The following is a 24,142-nucleotide window of genomic DNA, read 5'->3' as shown; positions in this document are numbered from 1 at the left end:
GGTGGGAAGTTGGGTTATCGGCCATTCTTCTTTGAATATACCACTGATTGGGATCTGGCTATTGAGAAGATGGAGTCACATTGTTGGTTGCGAAGGCGAAAAATAGATATAAGAAATTAGGATTTCCTTAACAAAGGCCATCCTAGAGACGTGTATGCAGAACTTACTATAATACTAGACAGAGAGTCAGAACATGACTTAGCCTGGCTAGGGCATCGGGAAAATACCACACGTTTTGAGTTGCAACAAGGGATGTGGTATGAGCCTAGAACAATTCCCCGAAAACAGAACCTTAAAACAAAGCTCGATCCCTGAAGAATCAACGCCATCCTCGGTATATCCCAATATTCGGCTATATTAATGTGCTAAAAGTACACAGATCGCATAATGAACGCATAAAAGATCATTGATCGAACGGCATACTCCCCGAGTTCTCGGACTTTCACCGACCCCAACATTTAGCAAGCAGGCTTTGTACCAGGCAAAAATTGGCTTTCAATAAGACTTGACACCATAGACAGTGCTAAGACAGTACCAGCTGCTTATCGAAGAAGGCTTCATGGCGCAAACCCGACTTCCATCGTCATCAGTCAAGTCTCTTCTTCCCCACGTTTTGACCAGCAGATCAGCGCCGATACGACTTTCCGTCTGGGCGTGGGGGGATTCGTTCTGAGACTTCCCCGCAGATTTCTCTTTCTTGCTATCCTATTTCGGGCGATTAAGCTTTGTACATCGCGGGGAAGCAAAAGTAAGTCGGTGTTTGGTTGGAAAAGACTGAATGAAATGGTGTGAGCGGGATTGTCGGATTCCTGGATTACTTTGTTATACATGTCAGACTGCCTGTCTCCATTCCTCGGGATTTGCCCTGTGTGATTTATATACATATCTTTGATCAATCCCAATTCTACATTGTATCAGTTCCCACTTGCTCCACTTCCTGTACGCAGCCAACTCCACTATGGCGAACAATGCCCCAGGGTCAACTTCCGACCCAAAGGGAAACATCGCTGATGTTCCTACTATCAGTCATGCAGAGAGTAGTCAAGAACATGCGAATTTCAAGACCGCCAAAAATGCCGATGGCGACACGGCTATGGCGTTGTTTGATGATCCGGACGAGCTTCATGAAGAAGTCGATCCCGACGAGGCAAGAAAGCTCTTGTGGAAGATCGACTTCATGATTCTTCCATATCTTGCTGTTTGCTATGCTTTTTTCTATATCGATAAGGTGAGTACTATCAATCGTCTCTGCTATCCTTTTCACTCTTATTTGCCAAGTGTGGTAGCGTGTCATAATTTACTTACTATTGTACAGACAACCCTTAGCTATGCTGCCATATTCGGTATCCGCGATGACCTCAATTTGCACGGAACCCAATACAGTTGGCTCAGTAGTATATTTTACTTTGGCTTTCTGATATGGGCGTTCCCGACCAATTTTCTGATGCAGCGTCTCCCGATCGGTAGGGCTGACAGATTTGACAATTCCCCTACGTCAATTTTTCTGACAATCTTTTTAGGAAAATATTTGGGAGTCAACATCTTCATGTGGTTTGTCTAAGTAGAATCCGAACAAGGAGTCACATACTGACAATCAGTTTGAAGGGGTGTTTTCCTCATGATCCAAGCTGCCTGCAATAGCTTCGAAACCCTCGCCGTTCTTCGAGCACTTGGCGGTGCCGCCGAAGCCTGCGCTGACCCTGCTTTTATGCTCATTACAAGCATGTGGTACACACGCCGCGAGCAACCTGTGCGTCTCGGATTGTGGTACACCGCAAATGGTCTCGGAATCGCATTGGGTGGGCTTTTGGGCTACGGAATTGGTCAAATTCGCGGTGCACTTCCTTCTTGGAAATACGAGTTCATTGTGATGTATGATTCTTCACCTTCTTTGTCTTCCTTATTTCTTACCTGATTGCTGACTCTATGAAGCGGTGCTCTATGCGCTTCATGGGGCATTGTCATGTTCATTTTTCTCCCTGACTCCCCGGTCACAGCGAAAGGACTCAGCAAAAAAGAGCGCCGGATGGCCGTCGAGCGGATTCGGGAGAATCAAACCGGTGTCGAGAACAAGAATCTTAAGCCATACCAGATTCTGGAGGCTTTTATGGACTATAAACTCTATATATTCTTCACGTTGGGTCTTGTTTGTATGTATCTTTCTCATGATCGAACGTTTGGCATGAACTAACAATCACGCAGGCAATGTCCCTAATGGTGGTATCTCAAATTTTGGTACCATTATTATCAAAGGATTTGGTTACTCAACATTGGTGACTACTCTTATGCAGGTAAGACGCACCAAAAAAGCAAGCTGTTGCTTGTAAGCTAAATTTGTGCCATGTTTAGATTCCTTATGGCTTTATCATTGCGATTTCCGTTCTGACATGTGTCTTCCTTAATGACCGTTTTGAGAATCGACGATGTGTTTTCATTCTGATCTTCTTGATTCCAAACCTTGCTGGCTCCTTTGGCCTGCGTTTTGTTCCAGTTGAACACAGCGTTGGTCGGCTGATTTGCTATTACCTGACAGGACCGTACAACGCAGCATTTGTGCTCGTTCTGAGTATGCAAATTGCAAACACGGCTGGTGAGTACTCTATCGCCATATTGTCGATGGATGAAAGTGTTATTTCGAAATTGAACCAACATTCATTTAGGCCACACCAAGAAGGTTGTCACAAATGCAGTTCTGTTCCTGGGATATTGTACCGGAAACATTGCCGGCCCTTTCTTCTATAAATCAGAGCAATCGTGAGTTCCCTTCCAAGAATGAGCCTCATTTACTCAGAACCAAATAACTAACCAAGTCCATAGGCCAACCTACCCGCTGGGAATCTGGTCCATGATCGTCTCGCATTTGATCGAGGCTGTTTTGATTAGCATTCTTGGGCTCCTGCTGCGCTGGGAAAACCAGAAGCGGGACCGAATTCAGTCTCAAATGGAAGGTGGTCTCGAAGGGAGAGATTTGGATTCAACCGCATTCTTGGATTTGACGGACCGAGAAAACTTGAAGTATGTGGTTTCTTTATTGTTTGATCTGCTAAACGAAACTAACACTTGTAACAGCTTCCGGTATATCTACTAAGAATCGAACTCTCCTCGTTGGCATCATGTAAATAGGTATTTTGAAATATTAAAGAACATTAGCCTAATCTTCTCAAGTATATGTGAGATTAGCGATGTGAATTCTGTGGCCTGTATTTTGGAAACGTTTCGCCAGTAACAATGCGTGTCCGCGATCTCGATAAAGATTACCTCAACTGTGGATGTCTTTTGATATCACGAATGGAGAAACCAAAGAGAACGAAGAAACAAACCGAGGAATATACGGGTCAGTATCGCTGGATTGAGGGAAGTTGTGATAGCTCCTCTCCTTCTTGGAAAGCAATTGAGTGAAAAGAAGCCGATTGATATTTAGATTATCTAAAGAAAATACTAAAGTAATGATCTGGGGTCTGATTTTCATAGTAGTTGTAAATATTCAAACAACATGATAAATGTATGCTGAAGGTGTCTGCGGGAATGGTAGGACAATACGAATTTCAATACAACACTGGCTCTATAGTAATAAGGCGAATTTCCAGAGGCTGTGATATAATAGCGAACAAGTATGGAGGAGATGCGGTTACTCACATTTTCGTCGGACAAGATGCGAGAAACTGGCTTTGTGACATGGTTGGGGGTCACGGGTCAACTCGGACGGTTGTACGAAGCATAGATGTGCACCCGAGACGGGATAAAGGATGCAAAGCAATCTTTCCATATGCAAACCCCTTTTTGCCTGGTCTTGGGGAGAAAGGTAACGCCCCGTAGAGGCAAAACCTGCCTTGTTCACTACACTAAAAAGATCCATCAGGTATAGGCTCTCAAGCTATTTGCAGAAACCTTTACTCATGAAGATAAGTGGCTAACTAATTCCTAGACACCATGGACACGCCAAACGGGGCTGTATTCCACCGTGCATATGCGCATGATGATACGGGTCTTGAAAATGAAGCCGAGTCCATACTTCTTGCAAGTGAAGCGCTATCTCGGTTTCGTCATCTACTGACCGGTCTCTAGGATGGACGACAACTGTTCCTCGAAAAAGATTACTACTTCAGCAATCATATGGACTCTAATACTGCACCAGCAGTCTTGATATATGCAGATCAGGGAAGAGGCTTCCTCGACTCGCGAGATGCTAATGGGAAAATTGATACTCTGGAAGTAGGCCCAGATACCGGTAATGGGTCAAGGATTCTCATCCTGGATGAAGGGCGTGACATATTTGTTCATCAAGATGTACAAATGAGACGGTTCCTTGCAGTTTGGAAGGATCGTCCGGAGGGATGCTTGCACAATTGACCACATGTTGGACTCTTGACATAGTTCTGCGCTCATAAGAAACCGCGAGAGAATTGTGCATTGGGCAGCGTCGATGGTACTACACATCTCAAATTTATGATGTGATCGACATGAAAGCAGTCTATAAATAACTTTCTATACTCTGTTACTTAGGCATCATTGACATTATGGAAGGGTATGGGGTCCATTACTCATCGAGAACATGACACGGGATGTCCAGATGTCAGGTTTAAAGATAGCTTTTTCACCGGCATAAAGTAGGCGATCCATCTAGCAAAAAGGCCGATGACCAGATTGGTAGCAACGCGCAAATTCGCTTGGAATCAATTTGCGTTCAAAAGAGGAAAAGTCCCCAGTGGCAACTGAACCAAAAAGAAGTGGATGTGCTAGAAGATAAGTGCTAATTAAAAGCTCGAAAGGTGTATTTGGTGTCGCAATTTATATGGTGTCGCAATTTATAAACACAGATGAAGTACAAAATGATAGATAGTAATACAGCCACATGTATGCAAACGGGTGTCGCGCCAGACGCCCTCTAACTTAATCATCGTCGTCGGTTGCCACCGCCCAAGAAGGCCTTCTTCTGGCGAACATAGTTGGCCACAATGTTCTCCACGCTGCGGCGGTCGTGCTTGCGGTCTCTCATGAAGTACAATCTCGCCCTTCTGCGCTTCTTCTCGGAGCGCTGGACGATCTCCACGCTGTTGACGTTGGGGCTGAAGACCTTGACCGACATCTCGACAGCGACACGGGTGAGCTCGTTTCGCAGGAGGAACGAGGTCTCGATTCCGCGCAACTTGATGCTCAGAACAACTCCGTTGAACGGGTCACCGTTCTTGAAGGTCACTCGTACGATATCGCCGGTCTTGACACTGCGCGGGTTTCGGCGGTAATCGAACATGGCTTTGCGCTCGCCCTTGGGGTCGAGGACTGCCAATTGCGATTCGGTGACCGCTCCGATGGGATCCTTGCATGCTTTGCGGGCTGATGGGGGAGCAGGGTAAATTTTGAGGGGCTCGCGTTCTGAAAGGTAGCGGCGGTCAGCAAAGCTGGAATTGGCCGATGAAGTAAATTCCAGGATACATACCAGGGTCTGGACGGAAGCGAAGAGGGATCTGAGAGAGGAATTGCGGAGGCATGTTCTGTGGAAGAGGCACCCGTTCGGGCCTCTTCGAATAGGCTGTTGAGATGAATCGACGGCTGATGAAGGGTTGGATAGGCTCTGACGCCCTCACCAAGGACCGTAAGCAGCCCAGCGGGCGCATAGCTGGTAGAGCCGCCATAGTTGTGATGTGGATGTCAAGTCGAGAAAGTCGGAGTCGAGTTTTGGCTGCTCCGGACCGGCAGAATTTCCGCCAAGCCTCAAGTTTGCCCGTTCGGGTTACAGACAACGCGATTCTTTTCTCCCCGAACCAACAAGCCTGCCTTGACTTCGTTTCATTGTTCTTTTTGCGAGGAAACATACCTCCCTTTCGATTTATACTATTGAGCCTTGTTCTTGTTCATACGCAATCTCCTTAACGGTACAATGGCACAAACCGCCATGAGCAGGCTCTTCGTCCAGAGCACTAGCTCAGTGCGCCAATCTATCCTTAGACCCGCGCAGGTCCGCAGCTACGGCTCCAAAGGTACGATATACGCTTCACATTCTATGAAACAAATTTCTGATCGAAGACGGTTGGCATAGTAATTCCGACCTTCACCTCAACACCCTCCACCGAGCTCAACGAGGCTCTCGAACGATTCCGCAATGACCTTTTCATACCCCTCGGTCTGCCTAAGCGACAGCAAAAGAGTGTGTTCAAGCCGAAATACGCCACGCAATTGGAACATGAGCCAATCACTGTCACGATCAACAAGGATGAAAAATTCACTCTAACTCCCAAGTTGCGCCACGAATTGCCCTCAAAGAAGGAGGCCTTGGCTGTTCTCGACATGATGGTAGCAACTGGGGACTTCAGCAACCTCTTTGCTTTCGTCAGCGCAATGCGCATGTCAAACTATACCATCAACAGCAACCGGTGGCAGTACATCATCCGCAAAGTCAGCGCGGCCGGCAAACTCAACCAGATCGTCGAGTGTGCCAGGCAATACACTCGCACGGGCCTGAGTCTCAGCGACAAGAATATCGCTCGCGTTCTTTTCTACGAACTCCACCACACCGCAATGCGGGCAAACTTCGAGCGGAAAGAAACCCCTCTACGCTCGTAACCTCGCACAGCAGGTGGCTCTCTTGCTTGACGCCCCGGAACACTCAGCTAAGGGGATCAACAATGATCCCAAATACCAACCGTTCGTTATCGGCACGTTGCTGGAACTGAACGCGGCGCTTGGTTTGGCCATGTCGGACAAACTTGACCCGAGTAAGACCGATCAGAGCGTCAAGGCCGAGAGCAGAAACATCCGTGACTACGCTCAGAAGCTTGATGCAAGCTGGTCCCGTGGTAACTTCAAAAATGATGGTTCAACTCCTTATGAAACCGAGACTAGGCTCCAGGAGAACCTGGCTATTTATAACGGCATGCGCTTGAGCCTGCAGTGGCCCAAGGCCTCGCTCGCGACTGAGTCTTTCCAGGCGCGCTGTGACGAGCTTAAGCCTATTCTGATTGAACAGTTGAACTCAACCAAGAACAAGCAGTTGACTGAGGACAAGGTGGCTCAGCAGTTGAAGGCAGAGGCTTGAGACTACCTCGGTGATTTCTTATAGTCTTGATTGAGCCGTATTGGCATGTATATTACACTGTTCTTTGCTAGATATTTTGGAGCTGGCCCTTGTATCACAACATGGTTGTTTTATTTCCTGACATACCTGAACCCGCTAAGTGCTATTTCAGATGTACATACCCTTTAGTCAATTTTGTTCAAGCTAAAATGTCGAGAGGTGAAAAAAATGTGATGCACTACGCTCAAAAGAAGTGATGTTGCAAAAAGTTACTTGGGACTAACCCCCTTAGACGGATAGCTCCAAGGTGTTATCTTTGCTGATGCGGGCTCGGCCTGGAAGAGAAGTGGTACCACCGACAACAGCGGGACCTGAAACGGTGAGCTGGGGCGCAAATATTAGTTCAGATACAACAAGGGATTTAGATGATGGAGAGCATGACATACCTGTCCCTCTTCCGCGCCATCGGGAGAGCCCTCGGGAACGTTGGTCAGGGTGATCTCGGTGCTGCTCACTGGAGCGCCGAAATGGCTTGGTCCGGTGAGGGTTCTGTAATCGAAAGCGTTTGTCTGCGCAATCGCACCAGCAATACCGGGTCCGGTTAAAGCATACACCACACGAGCTCCGGTGAAGATTCTGAGTTCGGTCAATTGCTCAGAGGTGAGATGAGCGGCAGGGCTAGCATCGATACGATGAGTGATGCAAAGCAGACGCAGTCTATCTAGCGAGAGCTCAGCAGTCGGGCCAATGCGAGCTAATTGACTGAAGAAGTTGCGTGTCGGCATGGTTCCTGCCTCTAGAGTTCGTGCTTGCAACCAACGTCCGAGAGAGGAAATGAAACCGGTATGCGGGCGCATGATTTGATCGTGATATTCGGACATGGTTTGTGAAGAAGCAACAATGACCGTAGGAGACACACCAACAGTAGCCAATGCAAAGTCGACTTGCTCTCCGGCGACAGAGTTGAGGGCGATGGATGAATTGGAGAACAGTGCAGCCATGGTTGTGCAGAGCGGATACGATCGGGAGAGAGAGTCGATTGAAAGAACGATGTCGGATGAGCCAAAGCGCTGGGTACGAGGGAGCGCGGATATGATCGCTCCAACAGCAGACACTAAGTTCTGATGGATGGTTAGCAAATATGGGATAAAATGAGACCTGTAGGTTCATACCTCCGGCTTGAAGTCGATGAATTGACCAGACTGAGAGGAAGACGGCCAAACAGTACTAACAGCAGGGGTCTCTGTTTTTGGGTCATATTCGGGAACTTCATAATTGGCAAGGTCCTTGAACTCCTCGACCAGTTCATGCCAAACTGCAACCTTCAAGCTACCCTTGACGCTACCGGGGGCCTCGTTCCAATCCATGTGTCGGTTGCCATACTTGACAACCCAGAGAACAAGCGAAAGTTGCGTGTTATCCTTGCTGATAAGAGAGAGATCGAGAGAGCCAGCTTCGGCAATCAAAACATCTGCTTCTGCTTGTTTCAAGTGCGCTGATAGGGTCTCGGCGGGAAGGTTGTGCGGTACGAGGACGGTCTTGTATCCGTAGAAAGCGCCAGCTGGATTGTGTGAGTTTATATTTCAATCCACAAGCCAGATCTCAAAAACATACCAAAGATTGCAGCCAAAAGCTCGACGGAGTCAGTAAGACAAACAGCCACAGTCTTCACACCGGCATTTTGGAGATGATGACCAATAACGTTGATTTCTTGGGTGACCTGATCCAACGAGTGCTCAATAGCCTGTCTACCTAAGACAGTGTAGATTTTGCCCTGCTTTCCGGAGATGGTACCGTCTTCATTTAAAGCTCCACGGACAGCTGTCTTCCAAATATCGCGGAGATCTCCTCGTCGGCCACCGGTCCATTTCGGCGCGCCCGGATCCTTGACATTCAATCCAAATCGAAGCGGCAAGCCGTGCGGAGTTTCCAAACCTCTGTAGGTGGCAGATTCACCTTGCTGGCGAATTGGGGCTGCAGTGGATTGGCGGGCAAGAAGGAACGGGTGGACATCTGGATCCTGGGACGAGGCGACAGAGTACACAGCAAAGGCAAGAACAATACCGGCGAAAACAGTACTGTAGATGTTCCAGTCAGCTAAAACATCGGCCACCAAAGTGTCCAGCTTCGCTATAATAGAAGTATCAGCCATTTTGATAAGCTGGACTGAATATGAAGAAGTGTCAACAATCAGCTCAACTATGACGTTGAGGGGTAGAACCATAAGGTTGACTGTTGATTGGCTGCTGGCTGGTCGCCCGGGTCAACTGTAAGCCCGGGAAATACTCCTTTGCTCCATCAAGCTTCACAGATCACAAGCAAATGGCTTCTCAATAGAACATTGTCTTTTTCATTATGCGCACAACTAACTAACAGATTTGAAGTTTCTTTTTTTCCCCAGGTAAGCTAACATAATTATTTAGAATCGGTGAGTCGAGTCCCTCCCAAGAAAAACAGTGAGCAATATCTGATTTCAACAATTCCATCGTTCAGTCCCATTTCACTTCAGCCTTGCTTCTCGCCTGCTACACCAACACAGGCATACCACCAATTGCAACAATGTCTCTCCCTTCAACTCCCAAAGCTACCCCTCCATTGGCTCCCGCTTCTGGGAAGCCCGAGACCCCTGGAAAATGGAGACATCCTCATCTGAAGCAGGTTGTTAGACGCCAGAATGCGGCTCTGTTCAACGAGAAGAACGTGAACAAGCTTGTCTGGAATGTGTCAGCTTTGCTCATGACTTGGTTCTTCGGAAGCACGTTCAAGTCATAGTGAGTGAACCGGCTCTGTCAATGCGCGTCGCGTACTAACAACCTAACCTTAGCTCACGCCAAATTTTCGACAGCAACCACGTTTATTGCGAAATTTCATTGTTCCTCTTTCAACTTTTCTTCGTCGTCAATATCGGAACAGCTGTTTATCCCCTCTTCCGTCCCAAGGACGACCTCTCTGATATTCCTCTCACCCCGACCCAACGTTCTCTGTTTGGCCTAGATCCTTCGGCAACGCCACCGGCCACCCCAGGAACAACATTTGTCACTCCGCCCAGATACCGGCTCTCCACTTCACGTCAGGCTAGTCCAGCAAGCCGACAAGCCTCCCCTATGTCCGCATCTGCCAACGCCAGCTTTTCAGAGCGACGATCTTCTATCAGCACACCTTTTTCTCCCGTCACAAGCCCTTTGCTTTACAAGGCTGTCTCCAATGGAAGCAATCCAAACAGGGAATCATTGCAGCGTTCCAGCTTTGGATCCGCATCCCCTCTGACCCGTAGTAACTCATTCGGGGAGTCTACATTGAGCTTGGGCAGCCTTGGACCGGGCACACCTTCCCCTCTTGTGGGAAAGCGCGGAAATCTGGGAGTTAAGAATAAGTGGTTATATGAGAGAAGTCGCCGACTCTCGGCGAGTGGAGGCGCCATGTGAATCTTTGCGAGGTTAAACGAACAATTCAAATAGGCGCTAGGGGTCATGGTCATGGTTATGGTGTCATAGCGATTCATCCGTTCTTAATGTATTACAAGGATACCAATTCACAGCTTATCATTTTATCATCCTATGTTTCTATGTCTGTCCTGGGTTTTCTTTTAAATGTAGAAAGATGTCCAGTTCATGCGAAGTATAAGGCATAGATCAAACCAATATACAATAAGAAAACACACAAAGAGTATCACAAATATGGCAACTCAAGGAATTATAGAAACTTGACTGAACAAAGGGCAAGAATTGTGTATAGTAGCCGGGGGTACCGGGGTACTGTTATGCTGGATACTATCCCCGTGTTTAGGCCAAGATCCCGCGCCCGAAGGATTAGGACCTCGGGACCGCCAACCACTTTGCAGCATTTGGCAAATTTACTTGCAGCAGACTTTTTACACTCACCACATTGCCCTGTTTGCCGTGAATTTACTGCATGAAGCTCGCAGTGGCTTGATTAGCTCTTCGCATCAGCCATGGGGGCCTCAGAGTCCAAGCTTGTCTTTAAGCAGGGCATCTTCCGCCTCTCGGAGGAACAGGAGATCCCCGCAGACGACCCATACTGGACTAGAGTACGTTACAATGCGATGATAATCATAGACGCTATCTTGATGACCTAGAAGCTGATTGCTCTACAAGTTCTGGGAACTTCCTGAATCAACCGAAGATGTATTCAGTCTGTTCACACCGGCTGACATTCGCCGAACTCGCGACCATGCCTTACCAAACTTCCAAACCCTCCTTCTTGCAGTGACGTCGCGACTGACATTATTGAAAAACCACCCTTCGTTTCCCGATCCGGATCTTGCCCCCGAGCGCGATGTCCTGAACTGCATCCGCATTCTTACTCGCCTTCTCCCCTATGTTTATGAGGCGGATCAGTTGGAGGGATGGGAGGACAATTTCTTTTGGGCGCGGAGGAAGAGGAAGACCCGACAAGCACAAATCTCTGGAGAGATTCTTTTTGACGAAGCGCAGCCTGAAGACCAGGAAGAGGGAACATCACCGCCCTCCGACAATTACGAAGATGTGAAGCCTCTCGCCGAGGAGTTGATAGATACATTGATGGATTTGCTTTTCTTCGCTGACTTCACGATTCCCCGACTTCCGACTGCAAAGGGCAAGGTCTCGTTCTCTATCTGGCAAAGTGGCGTTGGCTGCAATACGGCCATGGGAACCAGCAAGGCCTATGAAAGCAACCGAAGTGAGATTCTACGGCTTATGCTCACGCTGACCGGAAAGGCCATGTATTTGCCATCAAGTGAGTGCTACGCGTACAACTTGAATACAGCGGGATTTATTGACAAGGGTAGATACATTGCCTGTTCAAGGCGTGAAGGCCATTACCTACATCACAACTTGTCAAGATAAACAGGCCGTCTTGACTCTTCTTTGCTCCCTACTAAACACGGTATGTCTATTTAGTTGAGCGTTTGGGGCCATACTCATTTATAAACAGGCAATGAAGTATAACCCTGCGTCATGGAGGGTTCCTTATGACCATGTGGTTTGGAAAGACCCCCGACAAATGCTAGTCATTTATTGCGTGCAACTCCTTCTTGTCCTCTTGATGTACCCTATTCCCGAGGATGGCCGTGGAGCTCCACCAAAGAACTATTATCGGCATTACTTTGGAAGGCTGCATAGACCTCAAGACTTCCAATTCCTCGTGGATGGTATGACAAGAATTCTGAACCAGCCTGTAAGTGTATGTCCTTACTCCGTGCACATTTATGTGCTAACTCATCGAATCAGATGCAAGCCACCACATCATATCTTCCTGGAAGCCAAAGATCGGTGAAATGGGCACCTGAGATGCTGGTGCTTTTCTGGGAGACCTTGCAATGCAACAAACGATTCCGGTCCTTTATCATAGACTCCAACCGCTCCCATGACTTCCTTGTTCTATGTATCTTCTATGCGATGGAGTACAAATCAGATGCTTCTAAACAAGGTGTGGTTCGAATGTGCATTTTCATCTTGCAAACAATGAGTGCAGAGCCCACGTTCAGCAAGAGTCTGAACAATGCGTTTGAAGCTCAGGAAACTCTCCCGCAGTCGATTCGACTGCCCAAGTTCCGAGGATCCTATGGTGACTTCTTGATCATGGTTTGTCTTGTTCCAATTGAAATCATACGGCCAAATACTGACTGCAGTAGTCTATTCACACCTTACTCACCACCAGTAAAGGAAACTTGGATACAGTTTATCCTGCTCTTCTAATCATTTTTAACAACATCGCACCCTATATCGAACGCATTTCCCCGGGCACTTGTTCGAAGATCATCCAACTCTTCTCTTCTATGTCTGCGCCCAGTTTTTTGTTAGCGAATGAGACAAACCACACGCTTCTTGCCTCATTGCTCGACTTCATCAATATCATCCTCGAGCACAAATTCACCGGTAAGTTGCTTTCCCGGCCGTGCCACCGTCTCCTGCCCTCTCTAACTCTTCTAGATAATCCTTATCTCGTCTATGCCATACTGAAATACAAGCAACGCTTTGAAGCTGTGCGGGCTTTTACTCTCGAAAGTGGCCAACAAGAAATCGAACGCCAGAACGAGAAGAAGAAAGCTGGAAGTGTTGCTGACGTGGCCGTGAGTCCGACTCTTTCACATTCAGAAGACGACCTGCACACTCCATCAGGTGCTCGATCACCATTAGGTCGTATTCCGGAAGAGAACAGCCCATTTGCAATTGGCGACGACGATTCTGATGATGAGAGGGATATTGATGGATCACAAACACCTTCTCAATCATCACCGTCGGCTCAGAACTCTCGCAGGCCCTCCATGGCATCCACCACGGACGAAAATGGAGTGCAGATGGTCCGGGGCATGTCTGAAAAAGCACGAGGAAAGAAACCCGCCGGGCATCCTCCTTTTTCTCGACAGAACAGCATGACCAGTCAAACAAGCATGACTGCTTTGTTCACTCCCTCTGCGAGCGGGTTCACACCAACCGTGCCTTGGGTAAGTCTACGAACCACAACAGTGATAATCAACTTCAGTACTAACAATGCTCCACAGCTCGAATCATGGTTGCCCGAGCTTCCCCTCCACACGATCCTGACCATCATCTCCGCCATTGCACCACATATCCCAGACGCAGCCCTGCAGAGCACAACCAGCCCAGAGGCCCGAACACTAATCCACAACCTCCCATCGTTCGCCGACGAGCCGGAGGTGAAAAGCATCATCTCCGAGCCAACCCCCGTCCGCATCCAATCATTCGAATGGTCCGCGCTGTCAATGGGCTGGTACGAGTCCTTACTGTGGGGCTTCATCTTCTCCAGCGAGATGGTCGTCGGATCTGCAGCCGGCGCGACGCCAGGAACAGTCGGAGTGTGGAACGGTACATCCATCAAGCTCTTCCGAGTCCAGGAAGCAGCCGCCTTGGGTCCGACCTTGCTTGCGCCTAAGGGTGCAGTCGATGCCGTGGGCAGCAACTTGGTTCAACGGATCGGCAATCTCAGTCTGAGGGGTCGGAATTCGATAGCGCAGGAGCCTGGTGCCTCTTCGCCGAGTGTGCGCGAGATTTAGTGATATACGGTTGTCAAGTACATAGTATTCTTTTCTACGAGGGGTCTGGTCCTCTTTTTTCCGACAATCTCGCTTTTTGCCGTCTTTGGATTGCCTGGAGGCGGTGCTAGGCTTGCGATTTTCCATGTCTTTTTAGCTCTTAGCCTTTATGTCTCAATACCATACACTATTATCCATAGGTTTTTGTAGACTGTATACACCACTTATAGAAAGTCTGATCACTCGAATATCGCTTTATTGCCATTTTTTTCTATACATAACGCCAATATCGGTCGTTTCCAAGCTCTGCAGGATCTATTTTATACCATATTTGTTTATTTTGTTTCAGGGATGAGCAGGTACATGTGTAGAGTTGAAGCCCATGACATGATACGCCTCCCTTGAACACGTGCACGAAGATCCGCCTCCGATCGCAATTGCAATTCTTTCATTCCACAATCTTTCCACTCCATCAATTCATGGACCGAATCTCAATCCGAGATAATATCTCAAATTGAAGCGTTCTGTCCTCATGTTGTTCCTCGGCATCGCTGTGGCTCTCCTCGCCGGCCCGACCCCAGCCATCGGGGCCATCACCTCCAGCCTGCAGAGCATTCTAAAAAACACCCACGGCAGCAAAGACTATGGGTATCCAACTGATTTGACAAGAGATCTGTTACCTGTAAGTCTATCTGCGAATTTGTTTTCATTCAATTGATGTACATGGAAACTCTCCATGGACCGAACGTCGTTAACCCTGGAATCGCGGGTCTAGATTCCGGTTCATTCTCATAAGTAAGAGGGCCGCTCCTGATATCTAAATTTCAACATTTGGGTTGCTAATCTTGATAAAGTGACTACTGGCGAGATGAGCCTTTCTATACCGGTATGCCGAGTCCCTGGTGCCTGTTGTCTGATTTTCCCTAACACATCTCAGGCCTTTCGCATGGCTGCACTTCTACCGAAGCCGATGTCTGGTTATACAACGGCACTCTATATGTGTGTAATCAGTCTGATACTACTATTTTTTTCCTTCTTTTTGGGCATTATACTAATCAAACAAGGTCGGACATGATCAATCTGCCCTGACAGACTCGAGGACCCTTGAAAACTTGTATATCAATCCAATTCTGGATGTCTTGGAGCGCCAGAACCCGACGAGTCCTTTTTTAACGGAACCTACTAAAAAGTGAAGACTTTCTCCTAACTCGACATGATGTTTGCTGACGTTTTGTCGAAATAGCGGCGTGTGGGATACTGTTCCCGATCAAACGCTATATTTCTTCATTGATGTGAAGACCTCTGGCCCCGAGACTTTCAAGGCCGTTATCGCTGCACTAGAGCCTCTGCGAAAGAAGGGCTACCTTACTACCGTGAAGGACGGCAAGACCGTGACCAATGGGCCCGTCACCATTATTGGCACGGGAGAAACACCACTCGACCTGGTAGCTCCAGTCAAAGATCGAGACTATTTTTTCGATGCGCCTCTTGCCAATCTCAACGATCCCAGATACGCCGATATCACTGGTGTTGTATCGCCTGTTGCATCAACCGATTTCCAGGCAGCCGTTGGCAAGATTACCAGAGACACCGACCCAATCCTGACAGAAGATCAACTCAAGGCTCTCCGAGATCAAATCTCTACGGCGAATGAGCGAGGGATTGGAGCTAGATACTGGAACACGCCGTACTTCCCGGTTCGTGCACGAAACCTTGTCTGGAGAACTCTGCTACGTGAAGGAGTCTTTCTTCTTAACGCCGATGATCTAGATGCTGTATCTTCAGTGTTCTAAATGACATCAGACGTGACACGACATCAGGTTACACACAGACTGCATAATATACTTAGTATAGTAATTTGCACGTGGAATATGCAGGCATATAGGTCTGCCTCAGTCACCGAATCCATTCCAATCTGGGTATCTCTTGTTCAATCATAAGTACCATTTTCCTGCATAAATGCGACATCGAATTCTCTTAACCCTCCGTCCTCTTCCGTTCAAGTCTTGGCAAATCAATCAATCACTCCGTATTCGCTTGTTTGTGAGGACTAATATGCCTCACTCACTGCGCAAACAAGCCCGGCACTTGTGCGACGAGATCTTTCCATCGACATGTAGAATCATCCGGCTTGAACAGCGTTCATCTTCGGTTCGCATGTGTTGGGGACATTTGATAAACTCCCCACCAACGGAGTGGCCACAGACGTATCTAATTTGCACCTGCATGCAGTCCGCCAGCGTGCTCGGGTCGGGCACTAGAGGTGGTCGGTTAGTGATGTCTCCATGCAAAGAGAGGTTGCGCAGATGCAGAGGACTGTATGCTTACCTTTGAGCTTGCCTGGCTCGTCTCTGTTTTGTCTGGATGACATTTTGGTAGGTATTCTCAGAGTAATCGGATTGAGGCTCTGTACTACCTTATGTCAGTATCTTGTAGAAGATGTGCTGCTCATCGCTAATTGTATCTCGGGACGTCGACTCACTGGCAATGCTTTTGCTGGTATTTGATCGTTGTGCTTTGGCTCAACGTAGCAACTGCATGGCTTACGTCGTTCTGAGGATAAAAATTTGAAGGAAATCCAAAGATGAAAGTTGAGGAAATAGTGATAAAGGAAGGTGAAGCTGCCACACTCGGTGATCCTGTCTCATTTGAATGTTTCCAAGCTTACTCTACGACTACAACCCATATTGAAAGCGTCGTGACCTGTGTGGAATAGACCTCTTTCACCGTCAGCTGTATCACTCAGGTAGTCTACATAAGTACGTAGTCCTGATCGCATATTGTTGACTATAATATCAATGCCACCTATACAACTGACCGGCCTACTTTCAAAGCTTAGACTGAATTCTTACTGTCTCACCACTTAGGAAACTCACTGGTTGGAGTATAACTCTTCCTATAGAATTGTGATTGTAAAGCGGCCAGGGTATGTAAAGAACTTTAACAAATCAATAAAGAAAGACTAATGGAATCACTGCCAAGGAGTTTACCAAAGATGAACAAAGCCAAATACCCAGTGTCGTTAAATCTTTCTCTCAGGAAAACCAATCTATAAACCAAATCTTATACTTCGTGCCTCTAACACGTGACTGCTGATTTGCATCAAGTTCGCCCGGCAGGGGTTTTGGCTCCTCTCATCACCATTTCCACGACTCTCATTGGATGAACGAGAATGGTCTCGGTAGATCTGGCAGATCTCTTGGCTAAGGTGCTCCCCACCGGGGTTGAGATAATCGTCCGCCATGTATCCTCAACACCCACTCCATCCGATGCTCTCTTTGCAGCTGCTCCCGGCCAGGCTTCCGAGCTGACTTTCTGCGAAAATCACTTCCTCTCGGTATCAATTGATTCAAAGGATGAGGGTGAAACAATCATTTTCGGAATGGAGGTGATGGTCTACAACACGGCCCACTTAACCACCATCTTCATCTCAAAGGCCGACTCAACCGGCTTCCTGCATCTGCTCAAACTGCCACGCAAAATCTCGATCTTAAGACTGGTCTCTAACACATTCCTATCGTTCCTAGCTCGGACGCGCCAACGACCCGGTGTGCGCCTGGTCGTGTCGCTTTTTGCCCGCGCTCAGAACCAGTACTTGTTCCCCGGCAGTATTGAAAACTCCGAAAAACACGTTCTGGACGACAGAGGTCTTATCAAATGGTGGTGCCGCGCTCTTGATCCAATTCTACGTGAGCATGAGCCAGAGTCTGCGCTCCAGGAGACCAAGCCCCTGGATCAAACGGTTGAAGCTGCCAAGGCCTCTGCTACCGCGTACCTGATCGTTCCAAGCTGCGACCGCTTTGAGACTCGCAATTTCTTCCCGGCTACTGCCAAAACAGATCCAAAGGATCGTCCAAGATGGCTCAATGGCTACCCGCTGAAACAATTGTACCACGATCCTTCGGCCCCGCCTCGCTGCTTGGTGCCTCGGTTCCCGGATGATCCCAAAACTCGCTTCCTGATCGATCTAGACGATGAGCTTCCGGAAGAGAAGGAGGGTCAGCCCGCTGCACCCGATGCCGGACGCTGGCGCAGCGTCAAGTCCCTAGACCAATTCTGGGAGATGATGTCTTTCCGCCAGGAATGCTCTGCTGGTCGTCTTGTGGGTTTCTTGTGGTTGGTTATCAATCCTCCGGGTCTCATGAACTCGACACCAATGGAAAGTCAAACCCGCCATTCTGCTGAGACTAGCCCTTTGCCCAATGTAACAGATGTCCCCGGATCAGTTACAGAGGACATCACAGCTAAGTCCTCTGACCAATCCGAAGCAAAGGACACTCCGGTACCGGCAGCAGCGGTTTCTTTGGCCCCAGAAACTACCCCCGAGCTACCCCGGAGTGAAGAAATTATCAACCCATTCGATTGGCCAGAGGCTGGACGCGGAAACGTTGTTCTCAACGAAGCAGACTACAAAACGATGATGGACACCGTTCTGGACCACTACTACGACGAAAAGGATATTGTTGCCAGCACCAAAGCCTACGTTGATCAAGTTGCTGCTCTCGCAGACGAGCTTACATGGGGGAAGAAGGTCGTCGGCAGCAACGCCGAGATCAACGCTCCCCCGGCTACCGACACCGGCAAAACCAACAATATCCTCGATCTCGGGCTGATCCGCAAGCGAAAGAAGTCCTTAGGTGAGGCAGCTGTCGCTGCGAACGAAAGCCAAGAACCGAATGGAGCGGAAGACGCGCCAGCACAATCGCCGGCTGGAGTCAATGTGCTCAATGCGAGCTTGGTTCGGAAGAAGAAGAAACCATAACTTATGGCTCTGGAGTTTTCATTTATCTTGGTTTACTGGGGTTGGTCTCGGAGTTTGGGGATAGTCTTTCAAAAACAAAGCAAGAACGAACATTAATACACACAATTGGACAGTATGCGCATGTCGATCCGGATAGCTCTCTAGTAGTGTTCGAAGGCCTACGTGTTTGTTGTCGGCTGTATTACTCGGGCCGATCTAATTGAGGGCACAAACTGTACAATTTTGTATGATTGGACAGCATGGGTATGTCAATTGCCGGGACATCCGAATAGGCAGCTTCATACCCATCTTGGATAGCTGGTCTCTAAAAGTGCTTGGCCCATATAGGCGCTCTTCATCTCCAGCCCCCCGATTCTCTACGGCCTTGTAAAATGCAAGTAAAAGAGCTTTGAATATGATATAAACAGTAAAAACAAATAAACAACGACGTTGAAATGCCAAGAATTCAATTAAGGCACGTAAAGAACAGAAATATGCCTGCGCGGGCCGATCCACCGCTAAAATGAAATCCACCCGTATCCGATGGTTTCTCACAAAACCAGCTTTCCTTTCTAGAATGTCCTCCGTGTCTATGTCGCCTTTCCCTCGAGATCCATGCTAGAGCCTATCTCCTTCTCCCTCAGGTCCGGTGATGGCACTCTATCCGTGTTCGTCGCGGCAGGGTGGATTGCTCTGATCTGGTACGCATTCATCCTGGGAGTGTGCAGCTTAGGATATTTCCAGATGTATGAGAGAGATTCTTAACCTCAATTTTGAAACTCTACTGACCTCACCCCCTTTCCAGATGGAAACATTTCCTAAGCCAACCCCATCGGTCCCGCCTAGTGAACGCCGCCGACGTACCACACGTCACCGTCATCCGTCCTGTCAAAGGTCTCGAGCCACACCTCTATGACTGTCTCGCTGCCACGTTCCGACAAGACTACCCGTACGACAAGCTCACTATATGTCTGTGTGTATCAACACGCGATGACCCCGCCTACCCTACTCTCCGCAAGCTGATCGCCGATTTCCCGGCCGTCGACGCACGGGTTTTCATCGAAGATGAGGATCCACTCTTGCAGGATGAGACTAATACGTACAGGCTCGGTCCGAATCCCAAGATCCGGAATATGAGCCGTGCATACCGCGAAGCGAAGGGCGATATTGTCTGGATCATCGACTGCAATGTCTGGGTTGGAAAGGGCGTCTGTGCTCGCATGGTCGATAGATTGTGCGGTACCGGCGCAACACCAGGCAAGAAGTACAAGTTCGTGCACCATCTGCCCGTGGCAGTCGATGTGACGGGGGAAAGTAATTTCCGTGCAGAACGACAGGCGCTCTTGGATGCCAGCTCGCAGACGGTGGATGATGCCGCGACTGCGATGTCTTCTGTTCGTCCGGAGGACGGGCCTGCTGCTATGATTGCCACTGGAGGTGGTCGGTTGGAGGAGCTGTTCCTCTCCTCTGCGCATGCGAAGATGTACACCGCCATCAACACTGTTCTCGTTTCACCCTGCATTGTGGGCAAATCCAACATGTTCCGTCGGTCCCATCTCAACTATCTCACCAGTTCTCCGTCCGTGGAGGGTGAGCCTCGTCAACCAGGAATTGATTTCTTTTCTGATAATATCTGCGAAGATCATCTGATTGGTGATCTGCTGTGGAAAAAGCAGGTGCGGGAAGAGAAGGAGCTCCGAGAACGTTGGGGAAAACATGCAATGGTCTTCGGTGATCTGGCTATTCAGCCTGTTGCTAATATGAGCGTGCCAGCATACATCGCCCGCCGGGTCCGGTGGCTGCGTGTCCGCAAGTTTACCGTCCTGCTCGCCACACTTGTCGAACCGGGCACTGAGTCACTTCTATGTACCATCTACGGTGCGTTTGGTATCACGACTGCATTGGCGCCACACCTTGAGAAGAGGGGTGTTCGATTTGCCTCAGAGCTCGGGACGTGGACCGCCTTCTTCCTGCTGTTCGCTTTTGGTATGATCTCCTGGGTCCTGGTCGACTGGACCTTGTATATCAAGCTTCATTCCGCAAGATGTATTGAAGTAGACAAGGACACACCACTTTTTGCGCGGCCTCAGCGCTCCCAGTCATCTCAAGCCACACGACGTCCATTTATGCAGTGGTTTGGCGCCTGGCTTGGTCGAGAATTGCTTGCCCTGCCAATCTGGATTATGGCTGTGTACGGCGGTGTGACGGTCGTATGGCGAGACCGACGTTTCAAGGTTGGCTTCGATGCCAAAGTTCGGGAGATCGATCCGGCCACTCCGCGGTCTGTGGGAGGTCCATCTTCCGCTAGAATTGCGGGCAAAGTCCGCAGTGATTGATGTTTAAACGAGAATGTGAACATACGAATATTATGTATACTAGACGAGAATTTCAAGCCAAAAGTCGTTCAATACGACAATGAACAGACATCAACAATGCATTAATATTCACAATAAAAATCAACCATCTCCAAGAAAAGAAGTCCCCATCGGCATCTATGCGTAATTTTCTCAAACTTTTGCTCAAATTTCACCGAAATGCCCTTAAGCAGATCCACTAGCCTCGCCCTCGGTAGCGCCCTTCTCCAGACTAGCAGCAACATCCGAGTTCAAAAGCCACTCAACAACTTGTCTGCCTGCAGACATCTCGCCAGGGCCCTCAGCAGACTTATCCTCGCCCTCAGTCTCACCAACAGTCATCTCAATCTCCTGAGTCTCGGCGTTCTCATCTTCAGCCTCGCCGTTATCCTCGACAGCAGCCCAAGCAGTGCGCTCAGCGAGGAACACCGCGTCGTGACCGGCGTCGTTCTTCACATCGAGGTCTGCACCGGCCTCGACGAGCGCCTTCACACATTCCAGGTGCGTGTTCAGCGCAGCCCAGTGCAGAGGCGTGTTGCCAGAGTTGTTGCGGTGGTTGATGAATGCAGAGCGCTGGGCTGCGTCTGCGGAAGATAGTTTTTGAAGAAGCGTGGTGAGGATTTCTGTGCGAGTTAGTCTGTTTGTCTGGACTTGTTTTGGAAAGAAAAGTATCTTGGATATAGAGTGCCACGGAAGAGGAATAGAACGTGTATGACATCGCAAGTAACCCGTTCAAAGAACATACCGGCATTTCCGTTAGCAGCGGGGAAGTGCAGGACACATGATCCAGAGCCGCCCTCACTCTCATCTGCGGTATCAATGGCAGAGGCCACAATTTGGGACTCATTGCAGTTGTGCTGGCTGGCCAGGACTGCAATGTCGGCGTTCAAGGCCTCGAGGTCGCCTGCTCGGGCATCATAGATCAGATCGTCGACTGCCTCGGCGGAAAGTGCAATTGGCACGGAGGTCTTAGGTGCTGTTGAGGCAGACATGATGTGTGTTGAAGAGTTCAATATATTTTTTTTCTTTGGTGGGGTTGTTTTTGATATCCCACTTTATTTGATATCTGATGCGAGATGTTAGTGATGATATTCCAGATCAGGATTGAAACTTGGCGAGAAGAAATTGAAATAGTGTATAGCGGCGAGCACAGCTCAATTGAAAATCTTGAATTGCAAACATGCTCTGCGAGGTATATTTTGTGATCTCTCTGGTTGATAAGACCATCGATACCATTTTGGACAAATTGCAACCACAAATATATGACGAGAGTCCAGGATGTTTGTCTGCCACCGGACTAGAATCAACTAACAGGGGAAATATCAAATCTTACCTTCGTTTTTTTTGTTTATTGCTTTCTAGCGGGGATCATTGCGGCCGGACGATGAAGCATTCGCCGCAAAAAAAATCACGGTCATGTGATGATAGCGTTATCAGTAAAATTATACAACTACGACCACAGCTTGTTGCTACGAATTGAGATAATAAGTCAGTTGAACAAAAGTGTAGCTTTCGAATCAATGGTCCTATTGATACAGTGTACTTGTACAAACAATTTTGCTCAAAACGTGGAGTCCAGCAGAAAAAGCTGCCTCTATCCACATGCAAGGCGAAGCGCCAAGAGAAGGAAAAAAAGAAGATCAAACCAAGCTCAAACGCCTCAAAGCCCACGTCCGGTGGGATGGTATCACAAAGCTCCAATATTCAAATGCGAGGGGCAATGCATACGGATGCAGAACCCCCAGAATGCAACCAAACCAGTAGGCCCCCTAATCTCTCAACCAAGCACGCCGTTTCTCCTCCTTCTTCTCGCGACGCTTCTCCTTAAACTGTTTTAGCTCGGCCTTTGTGAGCTTGCGGGAGCTACGTTCAGCGCGCAAGCTGCGACCATCATGACTGTTCGCCGCAGCATCGACGTCGAAGAAAGCATTCATTTGTCGTCGCGATTTGTTCTCATCGTTGTGGTTTTCGGGATTGATAGCATCGGCCTGCCACCTGCCAGTGAAGCGGTTGAAAGTACCAGTGGCAGCATATGCGGCAGTGGGATCGACACCAAGCGCGTTGGGGTCTTGGCCGGATTGGTCTTCGTATTGGCGCGCGTAGTCTGCAGTAGGATCGTAGTCGCCATGAATCGCTGGGTTGTAGCCGCCAAGGACGGGTTCTTTCTTGGGTTCTGGCACTGGTGCTTGGATGGTTTCGGTGCCCGGTGCGGCGGGGATCTCGGGGACGCGAGGGTTCTCCCATTGTGTGGCTTCGGTGAAGCGGTTGTAGAAATAATAGGCTTGCAAATTAGGTTCCCATACAGGTTCCCATCCATCGTCGGCGGGCTGTGTTGCTGGCGGGGCTTCCTCGGGGAGAGGTGGAAGGGCCTCATCGGGCAATGGTGGCGCAGCTGATTCTTCATCTTTTGGCGATTCAACCGATTCCGGCGTTTTCGCCTGTCTCTCGGGTTCATCGGATGGTTTAGTCTCATTTTCTGTCTCTTCCACCTGTTCTTCGTTGCTGTTGATGTCATGTTTCTCTTCGGATTGCGGTGATGCGGCTGCGGGCGAGCCAGTTGGGTGCTCTGCCGGCGCAGATACCGAGGGTTCTGGCGATTCAGACATCCTGGTTTAAAATGCTGGGTCGTTCGAATAAACGAGCAAAAAGCAACAGAGATGAGAATAGCGAAAGCCGCAATTCAGTCGCGACATTTTGCCAATCGAGAAGAGTGGTCCGTGCACGGTTTCAGTATCACCGCCTTCATATAAGCGGCGGTGACGCTTATTGGCGGATTTCCCTGCGCTAAGCGAAAACATACTAGCGCCAATATCATGTGATCTTTATCAAAATAACATCCATAATGGTGTCTCCGCCCTGCGGTGCCCCATAGCTGTCCACCATTAATTGCTCAATAATTGCACTACGGCAGTCTTATTTCAATTTTTGCTACTCAGATATAGATTTCTGGAAGAGATTTACTAGTTTTTTTTAGATTTATGTAATGCTTCTACGTTCAACGGGATAGATTCAACCTAAACAATAATTGTCACTGTTCG

At 48.6% G+C, this 24,142-nt stretch overlaps 12 protein-coding genes across 12 annotated transcripts; 7 read left to right on the top strand and 5 right to left on the bottom strand.

The window, feature by feature from the left end:
* Nucleotides 1–958: 958 nt before the first annotated feature.
* Nucleotides 959–3,088, top strand: N7529_003161 (putative MFS allantoate transporter; the record flags this gene model as incomplete). The annotated part of the gene is made up of 10 exons (XM_057238688.1): nt 959–1,228; nt 1,316–1,463; nt 1,521–1,551; nt 1,606–1,872; nt 1,933–2,150; nt 2,203–2,291; nt 2,350–2,590; nt 2,661–2,754; nt 2,818–3,015; nt 3,070–3,088. The coding sequence occupies 10 exons, from the start codon at nt 959–961 to the stop codon at nt 3,086–3,088; spliced, it is 1,575 nt and encodes a 524-aa protein (XP_057101299.1).
* A 1,806-nt stretch (nt 3,089–4,894) lies between these two features.
* N7529_003160 (mitochondrial 54S ribosomal protein bL19m) lies at nt 4,895–5,633 on the bottom strand (the record flags this gene model as incomplete). Its single annotated transcript, XM_057238687.1, has 2 exons — nt 4,895–5,373; nt 5,438–5,633. 2 exons carry the CDS (start codon nt 5,631–5,633, stop codon nt 4,895–4,897), a joined length of 675 nt encoding a protein of 224 aa, XP_057101298.1.
* Nucleotides 5,634–5,878: 245 nt separating this feature from the next.
* Nucleotides 5,879–7,033, top strand: N7529_003159 (uncharacterized protein; the record flags this gene model as incomplete). The annotated part of the gene is made up of 3 exons (XM_057238686.1): nt 5,879–5,978; nt 6,038–6,428; nt 6,475–7,033. 3 exons carry the CDS (start codon nt 5,879–5,881, stop codon nt 7,031–7,033), a joined length of 1,050 nt encoding a protein of 349 aa, XP_057101297.1.
* Nucleotides 7,034–7,300: 267 nt separating this feature from the next.
* Nucleotides 7,301–9,164, bottom strand: N7529_003158 (uncharacterized protein; the record flags this gene model as incomplete). The annotated part of the gene is made up of 4 exons (XM_057238685.1): nt 7,301–7,396; nt 7,459–8,133; nt 8,185–8,573; nt 8,627–9,164. 4 exons carry the CDS (start codon nt 9,162–9,164, stop codon nt 7,301–7,303), a joined length of 1,698 nt encoding a protein of 565 aa, XP_057101296.1.
* Nucleotides 9,165–9,553: 389 nt separating this feature from the next.
* Nucleotides 9,554–10,437, top strand: N7529_003157 (uncharacterized protein; the record flags this gene model as incomplete). Its single annotated transcript, XM_057238684.1, has 2 exons — nt 9,554–9,783; nt 9,837–10,437. Coding segments are annotated over 2 exons (831 nt in total), but the record flags the coding sequence as incomplete, so codon positions are not given.
* A 527-nt stretch (nt 10,438–10,964) lies between these two features.
* Nucleotides 10,965–14,030, top strand: N7529_003156 (Hid1 family protein; the record flags this gene model as incomplete). Its single annotated transcript, XM_057238683.1, has 8 exons — nt 10,965–11,060; nt 11,128–11,749; nt 11,802–11,899; nt 11,948–12,190; nt 12,244–12,597; nt 12,648–12,891; nt 12,946–13,460; nt 13,518–14,030. 8 exons carry the CDS (start codon nt 10,965–10,967, stop codon nt 14,028–14,030), a joined length of 2,685 nt encoding a protein of 894 aa, XP_057101294.1.
* A 511-nt stretch (nt 14,031–14,541) lies between these two features.
* N7529_003155 (uncharacterized protein) lies at nt 14,542–15,802 on the top strand (the record flags this gene model as incomplete). Its single annotated transcript, XM_057238682.1, has 3 exons — nt 14,542–14,691; nt 14,785–14,804; nt 15,253–15,802. The coding sequence occupies 3 exons, from the start codon at nt 14,542–14,544 to the stop codon at nt 15,800–15,802; spliced, it is 720 nt and encodes a 239-aa protein (XP_057101293.1).
* A 267-nt stretch (nt 15,803–16,069) lies between these two features.
* N7529_003154 (uncharacterized protein) lies at nt 16,070–16,380 on the bottom strand (the record flags this gene model as incomplete). The annotated part of the gene is made up of 2 exons (XM_057238681.1): nt 16,070–16,266; nt 16,338–16,380. 2 exons carry the CDS (start codon nt 16,378–16,380, stop codon nt 16,070–16,072), a joined length of 240 nt encoding a protein of 79 aa, XP_057101292.1.
* Nucleotides 16,381–17,181: 801 nt separating this feature from the next.
* Nucleotides 17,182–18,771, top strand: N7529_003153 (H3 histone acetyltransferase RTT109; the record flags this gene model as incomplete). The annotated part of the gene is made up of 1 exon (XM_057238680.1): nt 17,182–18,771. The coding sequence occupies one exon, from the start codon at nt 17,182–17,184 to the stop codon at nt 18,769–18,771; it is 1,590 nt and encodes a 529-aa protein (XP_057101291.1).
* A 594-nt stretch (nt 18,772–19,365) lies between these two features.
* Nucleotides 19,366–21,086, top strand: N7529_003152 (putative ceramide glucosyltransferase; the record flags this gene model as incomplete). The annotated part of the gene is made up of 2 exons (XM_057238679.1): nt 19,366–19,496; nt 19,556–21,086. The coding sequence occupies 2 exons, from the start codon at nt 19,366–19,368 to the stop codon at nt 21,084–21,086; spliced, it is 1,662 nt and encodes a 553-aa protein (XP_057101290.1).
* A 204-nt stretch (nt 21,087–21,290) lies between these two features.
* On the bottom strand, nt 21,291–22,096 carry N7529_003151 (ankyrin repeat domain-containing protein; the record flags this gene model as incomplete). The annotated part of the gene is made up of 2 exons (XM_057238678.1): nt 21,291–21,727; nt 21,850–22,096. The coding sequence occupies 2 exons, from the start codon at nt 22,094–22,096 to the stop codon at nt 21,291–21,293; spliced, it is 684 nt and encodes a 227-aa protein (XP_057101289.1).
* A 777-nt stretch (nt 22,097–22,873) lies between these two features.
* Nucleotides 22,874–23,710, bottom strand: N7529_003150 (WW domain-containing protein; the record flags this gene model as incomplete). Its single annotated transcript, XM_057238677.1, has 1 exon — nt 22,874–23,710. The coding sequence occupies one exon, from the start codon at nt 23,708–23,710 to the stop codon at nt 22,874–22,876; it is 837 nt and encodes a 278-aa protein (XP_057101288.1).
* Between the last annotated feature and the right edge of the window lie 432 nt (nt 23,711–24,142).

Source organism: Penicillium soppii (assembly GCF_028829465.1).
Source record: "Penicillium soppii strain IBT 18220 chromosome Unknown utg000003l, whole genome shotgun sequence".
Classification (NCBI taxonomy): domain Eukaryota; kingdom Fungi; phylum Ascomycota; class Eurotiomycetes; order Eurotiales; family Aspergillaceae; genus Penicillium; species Penicillium soppii.
The sequence above is the reverse complement of the archived record's forward strand: the minus strand, read 5'-3'. Positions and strand labels throughout refer to the sequence as shown.